General features: G+C 38.1%; 1 protein-coding gene across 1 annotated transcript in view; it reads left to right on the plus strand.

Moving 5' to 3' along the window:
* Positions 1-23287, plus strand: part of SYT1 (synaptotagmin I) — a 229162-nt gene that overhangs the window by 64823 nt on the left and 141052 nt on the right. Inside the window, exons 3-5 of the mRNA XM_010832008.1 lie at positions 367-489; positions 4723-4890; positions 8005-8172. Of these exons, the coding sequence (XP_010830310.1) occupies positions 367-489; positions 4723-4890; positions 8005-8172 (459 nt within the window). The remainder of the gene's footprint in view (positions 1-366; positions 490-4722; positions 4891-8004; positions 8173-23287) is intronic.

The following is a 23287-nucleotide window of genomic DNA, read 5'->3' on the forward strand; positions in this document are numbered from 1 at the left end:
TGAAAACTGGCCTGGTTAACAGCATGTTTATCACACCTCAGAAAGAAGCGATTTTATCAGAGTCAAATATAATACCAAGTTGACATTTTCTTTGCAACAACTTTACATTTTTTGCTTGCAATATTCTGAGGGGCTTTTTCCATTGCTTCCATGTTGCTTGCTGATTGGGGGGAAAATTCCTTGCACAAATGGAATTTTTAAAAATATGTCAGCAGCAGATGTGAATGTGTGTCAGACAAATGGAGATTCCTGCATCTCAGTGCTTGCTTCTGACAGCTTGGAAGTGTTAACCACAGGCCCAGTGTCATTTGGGTTCGATGAAAATTCACTTGAATTCACATATGATCCCTCTTCCCTTGCTTATAGGCCCTGAAGGATGATGATGCTGAAACCGGATTGACTGATGGTGAAGAGAAAGAAGAACCCAAAGAAGAAGAGAAACTGGGAAAACTTCAATACTCACTGGATTATGATTTCCAGAATAACCAGGTCCGAGGGGGAAAATGTCTTGTAATTCCATTACATTTTCTGAAATACCAACCAGAAACTGAAATAAGATACTTCTTAAAACATTTCATTTGCTACAAGGGGAAAATGCAATTATCGAAGCTATTGATGAAATCATTTCTAAGTACAGGTGGTCTCCCACTTGCTAATTTAACTTCTGGTAATTAGAATCCACAGGGTTCAGCCCATTACATCTAGTATAGCACTTTCAGCAGGCAGGCAGAATACAAATTACCTTGAAGCCATCTGACTGATTCTGAGAGTTTCTAGGCATAGATCCCTCAGCCTGAGCTACAATGATCTTCTTCAGAATTCATGGATTTAGCTCCAAATAGGGCAAGTTAGACCATCAATTAAGCCAAAGTTTTGAAAAAAAAATTTAACTGCTTGATAAGGAATCAAGGATTTAAAAATCGGCTTTCCATGAGTTTCATTTCCTTCTATGACACCGGGTAGAACTCCTGGCACGAATCAGTTAACAGCTCCAGAAAAGTAGAAAGACCCGCTACTGAATTCTAGTGCCTTTGCATGCATCCCAAAAAGTAACAACGAAATAAAAGTGAAGTGAAAGTGAAGTCGCTCAGTCATGTCCGACTCTTTGCCACCCCATGGATTGTAGCCTACCAGGTTCCTCCGTCCATGGGATTTTCCAAGCAAGAATACTGGAGTGGGTTACTATTTCCTTCTCCAGGAGATCTTCCTAACCCAGGGGTTGAACCCAGGTCTCCCGCATGGTAGGCCGACGCTTTACCATCTGAGCCACCATACAAGTTGTGTCAAAAACAGACCTTCCGGCTTTAAAAGTCGTGAATTGCCACCAAGATGAATGATAATATTAGCTGCTGCTGCTGCTAAGTCACTTCAGTCATGTCCGACTCTGTGTGACCCCATAGACGGCAGCCCACCAGGCTCCCCCGTCCCTGGGATTCTCCAGGCAAGAACACTGGAGTGGGTTGCCATTTCCTTCTCCAATGCATGAAAGTGAAAGTGAAGTCGCTCAGTCGTGTCCGACTCTTAGCGACCCCATGGACTGCAGCCTACCAGGTTCCTCCATCCATGGGATTTTCCAGGCAAGAGTACTGGAGTGGGGTGCCATCACCTTCTCCAGATAATATTAGCTAGTTTTTATTAACTCCCTGTTTTCATGGTACCCCAAAGATAAATGTTTAAAAAGAAAAATCTCTTTACCTAAAAAGACCTTCTAGGATCCATGACTTTGATAATGACATCCCTTTACCTTCTCAAGTATTCAAGAAATTTTAAAAATTAGATAAGAATTAGCTGAGTTAGAGATCAGGTTCTTAAGAATCTTTAAGACAGTTCTTTTTCAACTAGGGTAGCTTTAAATCTCTCCAGTTTGTTTTAAATCTCTCTGGTTTGATCAGTTCACTGATCTTTCAGGGTGGGAAAGAACTTGATAGATGTAAATACAGTTACTACCTAACTGTAGCATGTGTTAATTATGTCCAATTTGATGAGAAGTAAATGATAAATAAATCAAACATGAAAAGTCAGCTTTGGTAACTAATGTCCAAAGTCAGTAATACTGTGAGCTCTAAGTAATGGCAGAAATTCTGGGCTTTATTTAGTTCACATAACATCTTTACTTTTTGAAGTGTCCAGAGGATTCCTTACAAAGAATGTATTGATATGCATGGTCATATTATAAATAATTGCATTTAATTAGCTTCATTAAAGTCCTAGTTCGTTATTTTATCCTACTTTCCAGAAAGCTGCATGTTGGTTACAGATACAGCCTTGTAAGTATGGATTTATACAGAATTATAGGTATACTATTTCTACTTAAGTAAATAGGGCATTTTAGGTTATTTTATCATTTATACCATGATTTTATTATCAGGGGTTGGTTAAGAGCAAAACTGCCTATTATTTATAAATTCTAGGGAAGGTCAAGGTCAGCAAATGTTATCTGAACACAAAACATCTTTTGCAGAAATATAGGCAGCTTCCCTTGTGAATCAGCTGGTAAAGAATCTGCCTGCAATGTGGGAGACCTGGGTTCAATCCTTGGGTTGGGAAGATCCCCTGGAGAAGGGAACAGCTACTTACTCCAGTATTCTGGCCTAGAGAATTCCATGGACTGTATAGTCCATGGGGTCGCAAAGAGTCGGACACAACTGAGCGACTTTCACTCACTCACTCTCACTCAAACTGCTTTTATATATGTATCCAACATTTTTCTACGAATTAATTCTACTTTCATATTTTTCAATAGAAATCTAGGCATACCTCATCCTCGTTAGTCATAATTTTGAAACTCCTACATTGGTTTTGAGTATTATAAGTAATATTTTATAAAGTAATATTTTTAAGAATATAGCACTGAAAAAAAAAGAATATAGAATTGAATTTTTTTTACTCAAACATGATGCAAATGTATTTATTCTCTTTCTAGCAAACACATTTTAGGAGGTATTTCATTCTGAGCATCTATAATATTCTACCTGATAAAATTTAATATTCTGTATTTATTTTTCTGAATGTTCTCAGCTAATCTGATTTATAAAATGATTCCTGTGAGTCATGGGACATAAAGTCTGAGACTTTTTGTAGATAAGGCTGTAATCAAATATACACACTTGCTTACCAAAACTAAAAGACAATCCTTAAAGTCCCCTAAGAAGCTTTCACGGTGGAGAAAAATGTGATGTTTATCTCTCAAGCAGAAGCCAGAGGGGAGCTGGAAGAAGTAATTGCACCTCTTATCAACAAAATGCCCCCAAACCTTCCAAGTATAGATGATCAAGTTTAAAAGACTTTAGGCTATATCACTAGTTCTTTCCCTGCCCCAAAGAAAAAGTATTGCAAAAAGAGAGGAGGAGAGAATATAATCTCGCTTATTCACATTGCTAACCAAAAGCAAATTCCAAATACCAACTTGGCAAATCAAGAGACAAACTGTTTGCTTTACTAATCATGTCTTTATAAGCTTATGTCTATTTTAGCCATTCTTTGACCATCTGTCTGTGTTTTGTATACTTACAATCCAGCATTATTATTGCTACTGTTGTATGAAGATGTCACAAAGATACTGAAACATTAAAATGGAAACAACAATCTTTAAGGGGATTGGTCCAGATTAAAAATTGAGCCAACGGGCCAAAGTGCACTTATGCACACAATGGATCAATTTTGTAAAAAGTTGCTGTGACTCTTTTTTTAAGAGGTGAATTGCTTTTCCACCCTATTTGTTGACAAAAGTACAGTCTCAAAATTTCAGACCCCATTTGAAGATGTGAAAGCTATACATTCTGCATTTTCTGAATAGTATATGCCTTGAATAACAATAAGAGTCTACTTTTGTTTCCCATATGAATCTCAACCAGTCTGTTGACACAGCATGACTGATGGCAGAGCATCAGAACAGTCCGCTCACACCTTCTGTTTCCTTTGCAAAAACATGAACAATGCCAGTCAACACTCACATTCATAATAAGAAATAGGAATGTATCACTGAGAAAAATCAGATGTGAAGAAATGCAGAGATTTCTCCTGTATTTGAATAAAATCAGACAGTCACTTAGCATTAAAACCATAACTGTAATCTCCCCTTCTTTTAGATGAAGCTGAAATTATTTTTCTTTGACCCTATGTCCTATATTTAAATACAGAATTTAATATATAATAATTATTTTACTCTAAGTTAAAACAAGAAGTAGCTAGCATACAAGTAAAGGTCAAATATGATAGAAACTTGGAGATCTTATTTTTATCTCAAAAAGCTACCAAATTTCTAAGAAATTTCTATTTAGCTGGTCTGAAGCGTTGGTTCAAAATAAAATTTTCCTGCTTTATAATTACAGGCTTGTGATTGTTTAACAACTTATTTCCACTTACAAATCACACTCTGGTAAGAAAAATAATACACAAGGGCTTTTAGCAACTGGGAAGTTATTTGATTGCAACCCTTTTGCAAATATGAATTCCATATTTAAATGTAATCAGCAACCTTTTAAAAAGCCTCTTTTGTGTTTAAAACCAGGCTTCCTAGAGCCTGTGTCTGTCATAATTGAGTTTCTGAAGTCTGAGTATATCATTTCATTTGCCTTCTGTGTTCAGCTTCTTAAGAGAATAGAAGTTTATCAAAAGCAAAGAAGAAAAGAGCAATCACAATATGCAGCCTTGTGAGCAAATCAATCTTTTCCAACATGTTTACCAATGCCAATGTTGGCCGTCTCCTGCCTCTCATTTCAGCTGCTGGTAGGAATCATCCAGGCTGCCGAGCTGCCCGCCTTGGACATGGGGGGCACCTCTGATCCCTATGTGAAGGTTTTTCTGCTGCCCGATAAAAAGAAGAAATTTGAGACAAAAGTCCACCGAAAGACCCTTAATCCTGTGTTCAACGAGCAATTTACTTTCAAGGTATTTTTTGTGTGTGTATTTACTGTTGAACTTTTTCTGTTGTTTTAGAGAACAGACCAGTCTCATCCTGACACATACAGACATGTGCACATGACCACTTTCAGAGATTCACAAGTGATTCTACTCAGAATATTCATAATTCTTATTTTCAATGTAATGAGGACTCTATTAGGCATTTAAATTTGATCCAAATAGGATTCAGCTCAGCTATTTCAGAATAGAGTGTGGACTGGCATAGAACACGGATGTCAATTGTATCCAAAAAGTGAGTTCAGCTTCCCGTGTGTCCATGGAACTGAACGTTTCCCCCTCTCTAAAATAAAGCCAAAAGATTATAGGCTTTTCCCAGGTTTCCAAGTTTTGAAAACTAATCACAACCACAGAATAAAGTAAGCTATCCAACATTATTTCAAATGATACAAATAGGTGTTACTCTCATTGCAAAATTCTTTGTGTACAGGGCCAATTTGAGTATTTGAAAACATTCTAAATCCATAAATAAAAAGAATAGAAGCCTATTTTTTTTCCATCTCTAGCATTTTTCCTTTCCTCTTGGCTCTTCCCTGATGTTCTTCATCTTGTTGAGACACCTCAATTAACAAACAATAACAAAGAGGAATTCTGGCCCCAGAATAACAGGAAAAGGTAGCTGGCGGGCTTCAGGCATCTCCGTATGTACAAGCTCTGTAGTTCTCCACCTGAAGTCATGCATAAAAACAGTCTCTTGGTTGGTATCTTTAACATATGAAAATTTTTAATGCGTTCCTTAAAACAATACATGTCTGTGAATATGCCAGCAGGCAGACTCAGAATCACTCACCTACCAGGCCAGCCTTACCGATAGCACTCACTGCATGTCAACAAACATCCTAAATCAACGGATGAAACTTCAGGTGTGAGTCATTCTCGTGAACCTTGCTTCTAGTTTTCTAAGAGTACTGACTTTCTACTCACTCTAAAATTTGAGTTTGTAAGACAAGAAAAATCCCTCATGTGTTGTCAGCAATCCTATTTAAAATCTACACGTTTCTAAACCAAGACAGTTAATGTAGAGTAGCTTTAGAAACATTCTGAAACTACTCAGTTTAAGAAAAAATAATCGTTGGGATCAATATGCCACAGAACGTACAATGAAAACAAAATAAAACAAAAATATTGCAAAAGGTAATCACAATCATTCTATTTGACTCTGTGTGGATCCTAATTTAGGTCAGTAGTTTCTAGCCACTGTTTAGCCAGCACATTCTTAAATTACTTGAAATATTGTGGGGCTTTGTTTTAAGTTATCTATATGCTATTTCTTTTTTAAAATGTGTCCTGCTAATAATTTCTAGTAATGTCTATAACTTCAGGAGATTTTGAAATTGCCTATAAAATTTAATCAGGTTCCATTTCATTTGAGGAGAGTTGATCACGTCATAAATCAAGCCAAAGTACAATATATTTTCATACATTTAAAAAATACACCACTGTTTCTAGAGAACTAGCCAGTTTCTCCTTTTAGGCCTTGTAGATTATGCATCTTAAATGGAAGCAAAATAGTTTAAAGGGGATTGGCTTTAAAATTGAGTTCAAATCCACTGAAAATGAACTTGACATGCCCCAAATGAAATGCTCCTTTTCTCCATGACAAACGCCCACTTGAAAGAGCTACTTATCATTCAAACAATAAATATTTATTAAGTATCTGCTGTGTGCCAGCACTGTGCTAAATGCTTTACATGTATTCATTTGGCCTCAACCAGCTCCCGTGAAATAGACACTGTTTTCATCATTCTAGGTTTATTTACTTGTCCCAGGCCCTTCAGCTGGAAGAGGGGGAAACCCAGTCTTGGACCTGTCTGACCTCCAGCTCAGGCTTTTAACTAATGTCATTTTGTACAATCACCAACAAATCTAGACAAATTTCAGAAATAAGATACAATTCTCAAGAGTTCATTGAGAATTCTTGAGAGTTCTCTACTCTAAAATTAATTTCTTTCTTTCAAAGTCATCTCTTTGGAAGGGTTTACTTTTTCATTCTAAAGTGGAAAATGGGTTATACCTAGTTTTTAATCATAGTATTTTAACCCAATTCCTAATAGATGACAAATGATAGAAAACAAAAGCTCTTTGGAAAAAAACAAAATTTCTTGTATATATACAGTCAAAAATTCTTCCTTCTCCTTTCCTTCTTAATATACGGAATTAATTGAGAAATGCTTGCTGGAGCATAAGACAACTATTTACACTGATAAAATTATAACAAGTGTCTGAAAATTGATGAAACCTTCAATACAAGTCTAAACAATTTCTTAATTAGGCATTTCTTCCCAGTTACTGAAGTGTAGCTTCCTTGGAATTGCCCTGCTTTCTCTGAATATTAAAAATGTCACTAATAAACATCCCAGCCCAGAGCATCTGTCCCAGATATTTTTGAACAGCTGGAGAATTCATCAGTTTTTGGCCTTTTGCCCCTGTTCATCCTAAAGAGTGTCATTCCTAAGAATGAACTTCAAGATCTAGATTATAATGAATCTGATATTCAAAACATCAATTTTCTAGTCAGCTCCTGTCAATCAGTAAATTATTTTAAGGAATAGGGGAGGCACCTTGTGAATTTCATTCCAATCCTTACGGACTCCTAGCATGTCTTCTCATTAAGCGCTGTTTCATTAAACTATAGCATCCAAATGGCCTCAAAGAGTTAATAGAACTTTTGAAATAACTACCCCTGAGTAAGCTGTCCCCTGACAATCTAACTTAACAACGACAACAAAACATTCTTCAAGAAAAAGTTCCTTATATAGTCAAGTGCAATCAGCTTGGTTTATTCCTGTTTTACTCTTGAAATATTTCTAGCATGACTAATAGCAGGAGCCATTATTAATAACACTAACAGCTTCTAGAACTTTGGGAGAAAGTGATAAATCACTATGGTAAGCCCTCGCTTTCACCCAAGTAATTTAAGCCCCAAGTAGTTAGTCAATGATTCAATTTAAGGGGGAAAAAGCGCTACTTTTCTCCCTATTCTGTTTATCCAACATAAATATTAAAATTAAACACTATGAAAAAGTAATACATTTTAAGCATTTTTTTGTCACCAGATATTTTATCTTGGTCTTTTTTATTTAGGTGCCATATTCGGAATTGGGTGGCAAAACTCTGGTGATGGCCGTCTATGATTTTGATCGCTTCTCGAAGCATGACATCATTGGGGAATTTAAAGTCCCCATGAACACAGTGGATTTCGGTCACGTAACTGAGGAGTGGCGTGATCTGCAAAGTGCAGAGAAGGAAGAGGTAAGAAAAACATTAGCATTTCTAATATGACAAGCTGGACTCGCCAGTTGCTACTCTCAAACTAACCTACTGAGAGATGGTGGGCTGGTGTGAGTAATGTGGGCCTCCAGCTGCTGACAGCTGGCAAAATAGGGTCAGAGGATTGCATAACCTCGTTAAAAAGTATGCAGGTCCACTGAATCTTATTTGAAGGAAAATAGAGATTTGTGCAGATCTTGGATCATTCCCTGGAGCCAGACACACATACACACACATGTGCTTCTTTAAAAAGACAGTGAAAAAGTCATCTTATCCTTTGTATTTTTCTACAAAGATTTTGTTTTCTACACAGGTTATGTAGCTATTAAATAGAAATGAAATGGCACTTATTCGTTGATTATTTCTGCATATCACAGACAGGTCATTGTTTCTCCTAAAAATTTCAGAGCACAATAAAACATCAAATAAAATTCACAAAGGTGGATAGATATTAAGTCCATTTTTTAAATGACTCATTTTTATAGTATTCTTCACATTGTTTTTCCCCAGTTTTATAGGTTAGCCCAGGATTTTCCTGTGATTTAAAAATGGGAAATTCAATATCCTTAGTGCATTTAAACTTCTCTATGATTATGCTGTGCCAGTCTAACACTAGCGTTTTTCTCTGCTAGTGTCTCAACAGGCCAATATCAGGAAAGCAAACAACTCTTAGCTTCCCTTAATTGCTAAAGCAACTCCTTTCCCAACCATTTTTTTGTTCCTAATATAGTCTATAATTACCCAAGGGATTTCAACTGCCTTTGTCATTTAGGATCCCTAGACCCCATGGATTTTGTAAGGTTTGGTCACTTTGGGGCCACCAGGGAAATCAGAAAGCAAGCCAAGCCTTCAGAGAAACTCAGCCAAGACCATAACCTGGGAATCCTTTCGATCTAAGGTTTCTGTGACCATTATGATTACTCAGTAAGGGTTTAGAACAGTTTGTTTACTACCGTTCTGAAATTGAATTTTATTAGTGCTCTAAAATAATTTCTTGGTTGGACAAAAGAAGTCAAAATTAAGTTCTGCTTTTTCTTTGAAAGGAAATATACATAACTTACCCAAAGAAGTTAGTCAAAATTAGATTCCTGGATACTGAAATACATTGAGCCCCACTGTGGATAGAATCACCCAAGGATAATATTGAGTTTTTAAGTTTTATAACTTTAATAAGTTGTTCTTCCAGATGAGTACACCAATATCTATTTTAATATCCAATATATGTGACATTTACTCAATTGGACATAATGTTTCTAATCATTTAACAAAGTAGTGAGCTGTTTCATTGAATTTTTATCTTTTATTGGCATATTTGACTTTGTGTAAATTCCTTGTTCAGTTCAGTCACTCAGTCGTGTCCAACTCTTTACAACCCCATGGACTGCAGCAGGCCAGTCCTTCCTGTCCATCACCAGCTCCCAGAGTTTACTAAAACTCATGTCTATCTAGTCGGTGATGCCATCCAACCTCTCATCCTCTGTCGTCCCCTTCTCCTCCTGCCTTCAATCTTTCCCAGCAGCAGAGTTTTTTCCAATGAGTCAGTTCTTTGCCTCAAGTAGCTGAACTATTGGAGTTTCACCTTTAGGATCAGTCCTTCCAATGAATATTCAGTACTGATTTCCTTTAGGATGGACTGATTGGATCTCCTTGCAGTCCAAGGGACCCTCAAGAGTCTTCTCCAACACCACAGTTCAAAAGCATCAATTCTTTGGCTCTCAGTTTTCTTTAGAGTCCAACTCTCACATCCATACATGACTACTGGAAAAACCATAGCTTTCACTAGATGGACTTTTGTTGACAAAGTAATGTCTCTGCTTTTTAATATGCTGTCTAAGTTGGTCATAACTTTTCTTCCAAGAAGAATGTGTCTTTTAATTTCATGGCTGCAGTCACCATCTGCGGTGATTTTGGAGCCCCCCAAAATAAAGTCTGTCACTGTTTCCAGTTTCCCCAACAATTTGCCATGAAGTGAAGGAACCAGATGCCATGATCTTAAGTTTTCTGAATGCTGAGTTTTAAGCCAACTTTTTCACTCTCCTCTTTCACTTTCATCAAGAGGCTTTTTAGTTCCTCTTCACTTTCTGACATAAGGGTGGTGTCACCTGCATATCTGAGGTTATTGATATTTTTCCTGGCGATCTTGATTCCAGCTTGTGCTTCCTCCAGCCCAGTGTTTCTCATGATGTACTCTGCATAGAAGTTAAATAAGCAAGGTGACAATATACAGCCTTGACGTACTCCTTTCCTGATTTGGAACAAGTCTGTTGTTCCATGTCTGGTTCTAACTGTTGCTTCCTGACCTGCATACAAATTTCTCAAGAGGCAGATCAGGTGGTCTGGTATTCCCATCTCTTTCAGAATTTTCCACAGTTTATTGTGATCCACATAATCAAAGGCTTTGGCATAGTCAATAAAGCAGAAACAGATGTTTTTCTGGAACTCTCTTCTTTTTCAATGATCCAGTGGATGTTGGCAATTTGATCTCTGGTTCCTCTGCCTTTTCTAAAGCCAGCTTGAACATCTGGAAGTTCATGGTTCACATACGGTTCATGTAAATTCCTTGTGGCCAGGGCTAAAATGGTACCATTAGTATTCATTAACTGATAGGTTTTTGTTAATTGATTATTGGTCGGCTTTTTGGTGAGTCCCAGAGGTGACCCACTTATGCTTCACAAGTCTCCTGTCCAGAGTGCATGGCTCATGTCTCTTCCTCTACCTGGTCATGTCAAGTGATATGGGATTCCAAGACCATACCCCACCAGGTCTCTGAAAAATTGGTAAATATTTTTGTGTGAATTAGGAAATGTAAGCCATTCAACCATTATCTTCTTTTTTAAAATTCTTTGAATATGGGCAGAGTTTGAGACTTGACACTAAGCTGACAGGTTTGACTCTAAAATTTCCAACTTTAGGTAGATTACCCAAAAAGAATCACATTTTTATTCTCACCCTTGACTTGCCTGTTCTCTGTTTCTTTCATAACTTTTTTCCTCCATGGCTTCTCTCCCTGTAGAAGATGGTTTTGTCATTCAACGTATTCAAAATGACTCATTATGAAGATGTTTATTATGTACTGCTGTATTCCTGGGACTATGCCAAGTGTTTAAAAAAAAAAAAGTGAAAAGGGTGGATACCGTTCCTGCTTTCATGGAGTTCGGTGTTGTCTCATTTTCCTCCCTCATTTTAATCTTTGCCTTGCTTATTGCTAGCTAGACTAAATTCTGTAAAAGTTTTGCCTTTAAGATCAAACACTCCTAGGTTTCAGTCCTGATCGATACATTTACTAGATCCGAATCCTTAGACAAGTCACTTATGTGCTCTAAAGTTCAGTATTTTTTTAATCTAGAAAGTGGTCTAACATTATCTTGTAGATTAAGTAGGATAGAGTATAACGTGGCTAGCATGGGGCCTGGTATTTGATATGTTCAGTAAGCAAGCGATCTCCCATTTTTTCTTCCTACCCAATCTTTTTGGTGTCCTTTCCTTCTTAAGCTTTCATCTCCCTATTTGTTGTCCACTCTTTCCTCTATCAGAGAAGGCAATGTCACCCCACTCCAGTACTCTGGCCTGGAAAATCCCATGGATGCAGGAGCCTGGTAGGCTGCAGTCCATGGGGTCGCTAGGAGTCAGACACGACTGAGCGACTTAGCAGCAGCAGCAGCTTTCCTCTATATGTATTTCTCTATTCTTTTTCTCACTGCCACTGTACTTATTGAATATCTCTGGAGGTTTTTAATGGGAAATAATTCTACAGCTGTATTTTTAAGCTCTGGAGTCTTTCCTCTTTGGGAATAATGATTTTTGGTTTTCAGTTGAGTAACTGTTTCCTTTTCTCATGATATAGGAAACCTTATAAAGCAGATATCTAGCTTACAGAGTATCTCTGGATGACTAGATTCAGATATAAACTTTCTCTTAATAAATGAAATAAGATTCCAATTACATTTTATGTCTAAAGAATTACTTATTCTCATTGATACGTGCTCTCTTTTCATGTTACTGTTCATTATTTAGAGAAAAGTAAAGTAGGATGAATAAATGAAAGTCTTAGATTAACTTTAGTTCCCATGATTTCAAACAAATTTTTTTGCATTTTATATGAGCAATTTTGTTTAAGACTTTTTGTTTTGCTTTCCTCTAAAGTATTAAATCTTATTTTTTAATATCATAATGAGTGAAAGACACCAAAGAGAGACAGAAAAAGGAATTCAAGAAACAGATTTGGAATCTATTGAATAGAAACTGAACTGCTGTTCATAATAGTCTGTTCAAGGAGAGACTTGGATTTAAATGGGTTAATTATAACCCAGTAGAATCTAGCCCCGAGATAGAAGGGGATAGGCTTTTGTTGTTGAAAGTAAATGTCATAAGATGATGAAGCAATTATGTAAATTAAAGAATTACGTGTTCATTATGTAAGTGAAAAAATTAATGTGTTATTTTAGTAAGCAATTAAATGTGTAAGCAATTTGGGGGAAAAAAATGGAAAGGAGCCTTATCTGAAAGTTACTAAGCACATGTTTGAAGCACAGGGGCTGTTGCAAAGGTGAATTGTGCCAGAAGAGCCTCAACATGCACACAACTCCCATTGTTAAGATTCTAGCTCCTGGAGAAAACCTCTCTGCTAAAGTTTCCATTCCGACTTGATTAATGTTTCTCTAATTAACATGATCCAAGTCCCCTTATTAGTAGGTTAGGCTCACTTGCCTTTTTTTTTTTTGACTGATCACCCACTGTCCCACCTCCCATAGATGAAAAGGGAATCTGACCTTGCAAGACAGCTAAGCCTTTCTCTTCTTTTTGTCTCTTTAAAACAGAAATCCTTTGAGTTTTAAGAGACACTTACACATAAAACCATTGTCTTAATTTTCCCCCTTCTCAAGTTAAGGCCTCAAAAATCATCCTTTATAATCAGTATATACAGTTCTTCCATTTGCAAAAGGTTTCTAACATGTATAGCCTCTGACTGCCTGATGAATTTGAAATTTTTTTCATTCTAATCATTCAAGAAATATTTATTTATGCCACCCACAAGTCAAACCTGAAGCCAACCTTATAACATTTGGAAAAACCCATTCATTTAGCATTTTCACTTAATTACTTCAAATGTTATGATCAATAGCTTATGATTCCATTTTCTTTTTTTAATAAATTTTGTTCATGATCATTGTAAAAACTGTATCAGTTCTGTACCCCAGCACCAGGGACATCTTCAAGGCATTTAGACTCCTTATTTTAGCATGTACTCCTAGTTTTTCATCATATGCCTCTCACTGCATGTGTGCATGCTGAGTCGCTGCAGTCATATCTGACTCTTTGTGACCCTCTGGGCCATAGCCCACCAGGCTCCCTGCATGGGATTCTCCAGGAAAGAATACTGGAGGGGATGCTCCTCCAGGGCATCTGCCCTTCCCAGGGATGGAACCAGAGTCTCTTACGTCTCCTGCATCGGCAGGCAGGTCCTTTACCACTGGTACCACCAGGGAAGCCCATGCCTTCCACCACTGCTTTTTAACCCCTAAAAATGGCATAAGATGCCAGCAGAATGCAACGGATCCCTTTGTTTTTGAAGGAGACTGTCTCATAACTTGACCAGTGCAATTTTGTCTCCATTAGAGGATGTTCATCACCTCTGCTTTGTGTAGAATTCATTAAAGACTGATTTTTAAATGAGATTCTGTAATCTAGTACAAATGGAAAAAAAATTGATTGCTGAATTAAAACAAGTTGGGACATAATTTAATTAGTACCCAAGCAGAAGGAAAGAGAAACTACTTTAGTGCCTTAATAGAAAATCAATTTGGCAAGAAAATTTCACATTTTTAAGCCTAATTAGAAAAACATTTACTTCACAAAAAAGCATTTCGAGATTACAGATTCAATCAAAAAGCCAAGCTTTTTTTTAAGCTTATACAAATTACTTGATATTCCTTTGAAATGGGCTCAGGTCATTATTCCTTAAGCATCTCTTTTGCCTAAGGATCATGCTGTTTCTAAGTATACTTTGCAGTCAGATAGTAACTTACGCCCTCCAAGAACGCCTGCACAACACATCAATGCCCTGAGCAGAAATTCTTATAAAAGATTAATTGCAGGAACTTTAATATGAAAGCCAGGAAGAGTCTTCCTTGTCACTCACAATCTATCACAGAAAGGCCACAAAGATACTCATTTTGACCCATAACATTCCAGGAAGGTGTACTTATTTGTATGTGTTACTTATTCATTGTCTTTCCCCACTGGATTGTAAACAACCATGTCTGCTGTTCCCAACTGTGAAACCAAGTTTGACCACAGAAGCAAGCACACAGTAAGTGTAATTTTAAATGAATGAATGAGGCAGAGGAGTTTATTATACCATGAGAGATATTTCAGAACTCTCATTTTAAAGTCCATGTTGTAATAACTATCTTATGTTACAAATGAAGTCTAAAGTATTCTGAAAACCTGTCAACAAAATATCTTAGTACCAAACAATGAGAATGATTTAGTATCCTTTCGCTTTTTGGATCATTTTCTATCAAAGGCAGGCAGAATAGAAACTTAGCAAAATCATTCTTATTGTTTTGTTGATGGCCATGAAAATAATGGCTTTCTCTCACTAATTTTTGGGGAGGATGGAGGTAAAGTCTTATTCAGAATCTCCTTTCTCTATGTAACTTTTTTTTCCTATAACCTTTTTATCCAGTTTCCATGATGCATGGAAAGCTTGTGGCTAAGCTTAATTTAACTTTTATTTAAGGCTAAGATTTAGTTAAAGCTCTGATTTAAGTCTCTGCTAGCAACATGGAAATTTACTCAGAGGGAATTGGGAAGGAATCAGTTCCAAGGAGAAGTCCAAGAATATGAACAAAATCTATGTTTACTGTATCTAGATTATTTGTTTCCAGTCAAATTTATAACTTAATATGTTACATTTAGACCATATTTTAGTGTACTTAGTATCTCTGCGTCCACTTGTGGTACTTTCCCTTTAAATTAGCATAGAGGTAGAGTTGCATTTGACTTTTTGAAATGTCTTTGGCCATAGCTGTGGTTTACTTGCCTCTGAGTTTTCAGTCAGAATTGTAATCACCAATTATAACTGTGTTGCTGTGCATAATAATTATTGTCAAGCTTCATGATGTGGTTTCTAAAATCATCATAGGAAAGAGCAGATAACTTTAAATATCCCTCTAGTGTGTAGGACTGTAATTTGATTGCCTTTCTAGTTAAAAGGACTTTTCAGGCACAAAATGGATGAAACTAAATTCTCACTTCACTGAGATTCCAAATGAAAATTTGATATCATTTGTCAACAGAAATCAAAGTGTGAGAACTGTGAGTTTCAATTTTAATGGGGGATTTACTGAGGACTATAGCCCCAGAGCCAGCCTCTGAGAGAGCTCTGAGGAACTCTGGGGTGGGAGACTTAAGGGGAGAGGTTAGTATATATGTGATTTTGATGAATGGGGTCTGTGCCATTAGATACATCTCTGTAGAAGGTTGCTGCTAACCACGAAGGACAGATATCTTGTTTTTCAGTCACTAATTAGTGTTCAACTCTTCGAGGCCCCATGGACTGCAGCATGCCAGGCTTCTCTGTCCTTCACTATCTCCCTGATTGCTCAAATTCATGTCCCTTGAGTCAGTGATGCCATCCAGCCATCTCATTCTCTGTCGTCCCCTTCTCCTCCTGCCCTCAGTCTTTCCCAGCATCAGGGTCTTTTTCAATGAGTCAGCTCTTCGCATCAGGTGGCCAAAGTACTGGAGCCTCAGCTTCAATAGCAGTCCTTCCAATGAATATTCAGAACTGATTTCCTTCATGATTGACTGGTTGGATCTCCTTGAAGTCCAAAGGACTCTCAAGAGTCTTCTCCAGCACCACAGTTCGAAAGCATCAGTTCTTCAGAACTCAGCCTTCTTTATGGTCCACATATCTTCATTCATGGTTTTCATGCTTTAAGTATGGGAAGATGTAAGAATGTGGGTTCATAAGATTTTCTGAAAATATGCTGTGAAGGCCTTGTTCTGCCAGTTCTCCCAGAGCACAGAGTGCCTCATTCTTGATCTCCCACCTGCGTTCCTTTCAGGGGGTGTTAGAGGTCAGCAACTACAGAAGCCAATGCCTCAGGCCTTGTAGAACAGGTGGCAAGAGACATATGTTAGTTGGAACTTTTTTAAAAATTGTCAATTCCCTAGAAAATATAAATTTAGACTCTAGACAATTAAGTGGAGGAAGAAACCCTGGGCATTTTGAAAACTGACCTTCTGTGGTTTTCCCATTGTCACCCCATAACCTTCTGCATCACCCTCCCCTCAACAGTTGTCTAGCCAGAACACTGGATCCCCAGCCCAGCTTCCAAGCTTCCAAGACTCATCTTATTAAAAGCTTACCTAACTTCTCTACCTAAGTTATAAACATCAATATTAATAAAAGCTACTATTTACTGAGAATCTACTGTATGTCCACAAAAAACATTCTTACAACATTCTTCAAAACCGGCATATTAAATCTGGCTACAAAATGAGGGAAAAACAAAAATGAAGCCTAGGAAAGTCTAAGTAGCTTGTCCAAAGTCATACAACCAATACCAGAGCTAAAATTCTAACACGGGTCTGAGGCCTACACTCTTCCTACATCACCATACCTTTTTCTTTAAACGGTGTTTCTCAGTCTCTTTAGCCTAGAAGTGTAGCTATAAATTCAATTTAAATGCAAAACAAAACAACAACAAAAAAAAAAACCACACACAAACAAAAAAACCAAAACCAAACTGATATAAATTAGTTTTCCTAAGTTTTGTCCTGTGTATTTTGGAATTTTAACATTTGGTCAGTTTTCTTTCACAGCATTTGACTGATTAAAATCTACATATATATGTTCTCTCTCAAATATTATAATACACTGCAAAGGCAACACAGCAAAAGAAAAAAAATACAGTAAATAGCTATGGCATTTTTGTTTCTTCTTCATTATATTTTCAAATACTTAGCATGAATTCTTACCCAGGATACAAAGCCCTTTAGGGTTCAAAGGTACTCATTAATAAAAGATGATATTACTTACTCATGAGTGCTAATGAATTTAATGAAGTCAGAGGGATTTTTCTTTCCATTAAAAAAATTCTTCACTAAACAGAATATAAATTCCCATTCATTTATTCAAAATTATATCGCCTGTGACATTATCACTGTAAAGTACATAAAATGGAAGATTAAGATTCACATATGAGAAATGGTCAAGAATAATAGTAAAATTTCATAATGCAAATGAACAAAAGGAGCTTCACAAAGTGCCAAATTCAAGGTATAAATTAAAATGGACCATAAGTTTTCGGCACAAAGAAAAGGCATGGGCAGGGAGGATGTGTGGAAGAGTTGAAAAAAGTGAGCTAGTCTTTAAAACTGAGCAGCATTGGAATAGGCAGAAAGAAACTAAGAATGCCTCTGGAAGTTAAGAGATGAGTAAGAGCCGATGGACAGAGCTGAGACAGCCGGCGACGGGCCCAGGTAGGAATGGAGTGAAAGCTTGAACAGATGTTCTGAGAAACAGATCGAACGTAGTAGCTCAGTGTCAGTTTTCCCCTTACAATGTCAGACTGATCAACCTAAAACTCAGGACACCAAGTAAAGCTTGTAAAACTTGTTCTTTCCCAGGATAAGAATTGGAATGTGGAAGCCAGGCCCACCTCAATGCCAAAACACTCTACTAAGTGCCTTTTTCACCTTAGCTCAGGTTGTCCTCGGTGAGGTCCTGTGGGGTAATTCTTCCTATCCCTATTTCACACATCAGAAAACGTAATGGTCAAGTGCCTCCCAGAGAATAAGCCCCAGAAGAGACCCAGTTTCGACTCCCAAACCATTTTCTCTCTACTCCACCATACTGCAACTTAGTTGACTGATACTCAGTGCGTCCACGGATATTACCAATCTTGTCTTCTTATGCCCAGTGCCTGGCGCTGTGCCTGAAACATCAACGTGCTACGTATTTTCAAGTGAATTGGTGGCCAAATTAAAATAAACATTTTCTTTTGCAAACGTGCATCATGATTCATGCCACCTTCAAGGAAGTCATCTTGGAAGGACATGCAATTATTCCAGTTGTACTGTCTATATGGTACCCCTCTATATTTTGAATTCTAGCCCCTCTCTCCAAAAGTCTTTCTCAGTATACAGTACAGTCTTCTCTCTGTCCTCTCTGCCCTTCTCTCTTCTCTGTCCTCTCTCTCTCTGTCCTCTGGCCTGTCTTTAAAAGGTAACTTCTATTGAAATGGTCATAAGTTGTCTCCAAGTACAGCTTATAAGGTGACGATCCAATTGAGTAAAACAGTTATAGTTAGTGTGGTAAAGTAATGAAGTGGATATCCGTGTGAGATTTCTATTCTGACTCTGACCAAAATGCCTTGAGCCACTAATATCCTTGTTGTTATTGCTGTTCAGTCATCTAGTTGTGTCCAACTCTTTGCGACCCCATGGACTGCAACACACCAGGCCTCTGTCCTTCACCATCTCCTGAAGTTTGCCCAAGTTCATGTCCATTATAACATCATTATATGCTCCCTCACTATGGGAAAAATCATCAAGAGATAGGAGTTCTGGATACATTTAGTGCCAAGGAAATCTGTTTTAATAGAAACTAGTGTAGGTGTTAGTTTTGTTTTTGATTTTTTCCTAAGAATAAAAAGTGAGAGTTTTCAGTAGAATTTTAAATAAAACCAAGTGGTTCGGAAGCATGGATTTCATGAATATAGATGGGAGGAGCAGAAAGTGAGGAATGGGAGTTGAAACAGGAACAAATAGAAAAAAAGAAGAATGAGAAAAATGATACAGACAAGCACCATCTTTCCTATCCCTGGTTGTTTTATTATTGAAACAGCGAAGAGGACTTTGAGTGGGAAGCAGTGTCATCAATGCAAGAGAATGTCTTGTTCTGTCCTGTCCTCCAATCCCACTGGATCTTTTACAGTATCACCTTTTCTAGTGAGTTCATCACATGCTTTGGAACAATTTTTTTTTTATTATTATCTTGTTTGTGACATCTTCAGATTACATGTTTTCACTGTCTGTTTTACTCCTACCTTGCTTTGAGCAGGCCAAATGTTTATATTGTGAAATCTTTAATCCATGACAATCTGTTACTCTGCAATTAGATGAAATGTCAGCAGTTTAGCTGTACTATTTGTACTACAGAATAAGGGAGAAGAATGAGGACTTGCTGATAAACAAGAACTTAAATAATTAAAGAAGGAGAGAGGGAGCATGCAGACACACACGCAAATCTACTTGCCTTACATGTGGCTAAAGGTTCTTTCCAATTATGAACCAGAGGCGGCCTTACATACTGCAAATTACTTTTATTCCTTCATTCTTTCAACATATATTTATTAAACCTCTTTTGTGAGCTAGGGACTGTACAAGCTTCTAGAAAAACAATGCTGAAGATAAACAGACCCATTAAGCATAGTAGATTAATTTAATGACGAGACTGCCCCTCAAGTAGATAAAAGCTCTAGCCCTGGACGCAACCAGTGTGTATCCACCCATGACTCCACTTACTCTCGGTGTGTCCTTAGGCTTGTTACTTAACCCTTCTATAAAATGGGATTAATATTACCCACCTCCATGAGTTGTGATACACTCTAAAGATAACTCATGTAAAGGGACCTCCCTTCTGGTCCAGTGATTAAGACTCTGTGTTTCCAATGCTCAAGACACAGATTTGATCCCTAGTCAGGGAACTAAGCTGCCACATGCTGAGTGGCATGGCCAAAAATAATAATAATAATAAATCATGTAAAGCACCTAATCAATACTTGGCACCTAATAAACTCTCAATAAATACTAGGCTTTTTAAATTATGGAAAACACTGATTAGAGCCCTTATCTCCTTGCCACTGAAAAAGCACTGCTCTGGCCACTAGACTTCTATTCTTTCTTTTATGAGGAGACTGAGACAGCACAACAGTTCAGAGAATATTGTCATCCAGTTTTGATCAAAGACAAGATATCCAAGGTTAGCCCCCATGTGGGAGACCTTAGATACTAGGAGAGATCACAAAGGCCAATCCAGGATAAGACTTAGCACATATGAGTAGGTAAGCCATAGCACATACGTCTATGCTCTAACACCACAAAACAGAACTCAACGTTCAGGATCTACTAAAAATCAAAAAGACTGCCAATAACAAGTGTCAGCAAAGATGTGGTGAAATTGAAAGACACATCACATTAAACCCTCACACGCCAATTAAAACCCTCACACATCTCTGAGGGGTTTAGCCACTTTGGGAAGCAGTTTAACAGTTTCTCAAAGTGTTCAATAGAGAGGACTCATATGACCTAGCAATTCTATTCCTACGTATACACCTGCCCTGCAAAGTAGAGACACATATCCACACAGAAAATAATTGTGCAAGAAGGTCCGTAGCCAGACTTTCACAAATGCCGGGAAGTGGAAAGAACTCAAATTTCTTTCAACTGGTGAATAATTGGACAATATATGCTGCAGTCATATAACAGAATATTATTCAGCCATAAATAAGGAATGTAGTACTGACACGTGCCACACATGGATAAACCAGAATAGGCAAATCCACACAGACAGAAAGCAGATTAATGGCTGCCTACGGCTCAGAGCTGCAGGCGGAGAGCGGTCAAGGAGGAGTGAGGAATGACAGCTAATGGCTATGAGTTTCTTTGTGGGGTGATGAAAATATTCTTAAATTAGTGGTGATGGTTACCCAACTCTGAATGTACTAAAAATCCACTCAGTTGTATACTTCAAAAAGGTAAATTTTCTAGTGTATGAATTCTACCTCAATAAAGCTGCTTTTAAGAAAAGAAAATGTTTCGGGTACTGAAACCCTCTACATGGAAGCACAGTATCTAGGTTAGCCTGGGGCCCCATTTGAAACAGAACTGAGGTATGCTGTGAATTTTCTCCCACTACTATTTCCAAAGTTAAGGGATATTTCCTCAAAATTTTCCAGTCTCCCTTTAAACTAGAGCCTTCTTCTCCAAGATCCCACTCGTCAGCACCACACCTCAGTGTAAGGTCAACGCTAAGACCCCTTTGGATAGATGAAGCCAGACTCAGGCCACATGGCTAGCCAGTGAGAACTCAGGACTCAAGACACCTGTTTTTCTGATTCCAAAGCCATTTTCCACTAGTCTTCTCTCCTGTAGGGTCAGAAGCTTGAAGCTTCCTTCTCCTGACACAAGAACCGTGTTCTAAATATGAGGACTACCCAATCCCTTTTCCAGTCTGTCTTCCTATGGTTGCTTCTCGAGATTCCTCCAGACTTTTCTGTGCTCTTTTCTGCGTCTTTTGTAGCAACATCACACCTTTTTTAATTGAGGTAGAACTTGACATATAATGAGATGCAGATATTAAGTATACAGTTCAATGTGTCTTCACAACTGTACATACCAGGATAAGCACCTCTCCAATCAAGGTGCAGAACATTTTTTACCATCTAAAAGCCCCCGAGGTATCTTGGTGCCTATACAGGGATGTACTGTGATACTGTATGGCATTCAAGTGTTTTCTCCTCCTCTCCACCAGGTGTCCTGATAATGCTCAGCATCACTTTGATCTTTAACCCCACAGTCTATTTCTCTGCTGTACCGTATGATTGGCACCTCATTACACACATCCCTGTTCTCTAAGTGTCAGCCACATAGTGCTGTTATGTAAAAAGTTGCCTTGCTTACCCATTTTTGTTGTCTACGGGAATATAAGCTCCTTGTAAGTAAGGAACGTGTCAACTACTTTTGCACATCACAGTAGTTAGCTCTTGGGAGAACATGCTAGTCACTCAGTCGTGTCCAACTCTTTATGACCGTCATGGACAGTAGCCCTCCAAGCTCCTCTGTCCATGGGATTCTCCAGGCAGGCATACTGGAGTGGGCTGCCATTCCCTTCTCCAGGAGACCTTCCCAACCCAGAGATCAAGCCCGGGTCTCCCTCCTTGCAGGCAGATTCTTTACCATCTGAGCCACCAGGGAAGCATGCAGTAGGGATCAAATGGGACAGAAGTTGGGCTCCGAGTCCCATCAGCTCTCTGAGCCTCATTTCCTTATATGTAAAATGCAGTTGAAAAATGTAAAATGATAGGTAGTTATGTGTTTGAAATGTATTTTTCTTGGTTTTTTCCAATCATTTTTAGAAAATTTATAGAAATGTCCAACTGTCAGAACCTAATTATAGAACATTTCCATCACCCAGTGCTCATTTGTAATCACTCCCATTCCCCACCCTCATCCGTAGGCCACCATCCATCTACTTTCTGTCTTTATGGGTGCCTATTCTAGACACTGCCTGTCAACATAATCTGGTAATATGTGACCTTGAAAAAGTTATTTTGGAAACTCAGGTCTATCTGATGCCAAATAAATTCCTAAAGTAAACAGATACATCAAGTAGAAAATCACTTGCTCCATTTTATGGGGGAAAATATTCACTGTTTCCAGTACCATTTAACAGTTTCATGAGTACTTTTCCTCTCTCTGTGGGGCCACTGACAGTCTCAGTCTCTTTCAGCACTCCTGCCTACCCTTTCCAGACTTCAAGTGCCTGAAGATAAAAAGGAATGGCAGCCCAGCTTTGGGGAAGACTGACGGGAGGACTCTGTCAGTCTACGGCAAACAGAACTCCTGGCACTTGCTGTCCCCTGCCAGCTTCATCTCCTCTCTTCTCTCCCCAGAAGGAGAACTCAGGGAACATATAAACCATTTAGATTGCTTTTCTGCTCCACATTAAATGTCCCCCAAGTTGCTAATAATATGTGACTGTTTTCTCCCTGAGATGGAACACAGCAAGGTTGTGAACCAGGCATGTCTATCAGGGTGCTCCTGGGCGCTTTCCTGCCCTCCAGGAGCCAGCAAGCACCCACCCTGGAAAACGCAGGAGAGCGTCGGGCAGGAGGAGGCCCCAGAGCACAGGGAACCCAGCCTCGGACAGACAGTCTTTAAAACACTTAGAGAAGAAGGTTCTTAGAAATGATGCCCTTCATCTAGAATTAGCCCCTCCTTTCAACATCCTTTCCGAAAGTACCTTCTAAATCAGTATTTTTGTTTTTGTATGGAACATGATTAGTTTATATGCAAGAACAAT

Source organism: Bison bison, unplaced genomic scaffold (genome assembly GCF_000754665.1).
Source record: "Bison bison bison isolate TAMUID 2011002044 unplaced genomic scaffold, Bison_UMD1.0 scf7180017864535, whole genome shotgun sequence".
NCBI classification, from domain to species: Eukaryota; Metazoa; Chordata; class Mammalia; order Artiodactyla; family Bovidae; genus Bison; species Bison bison.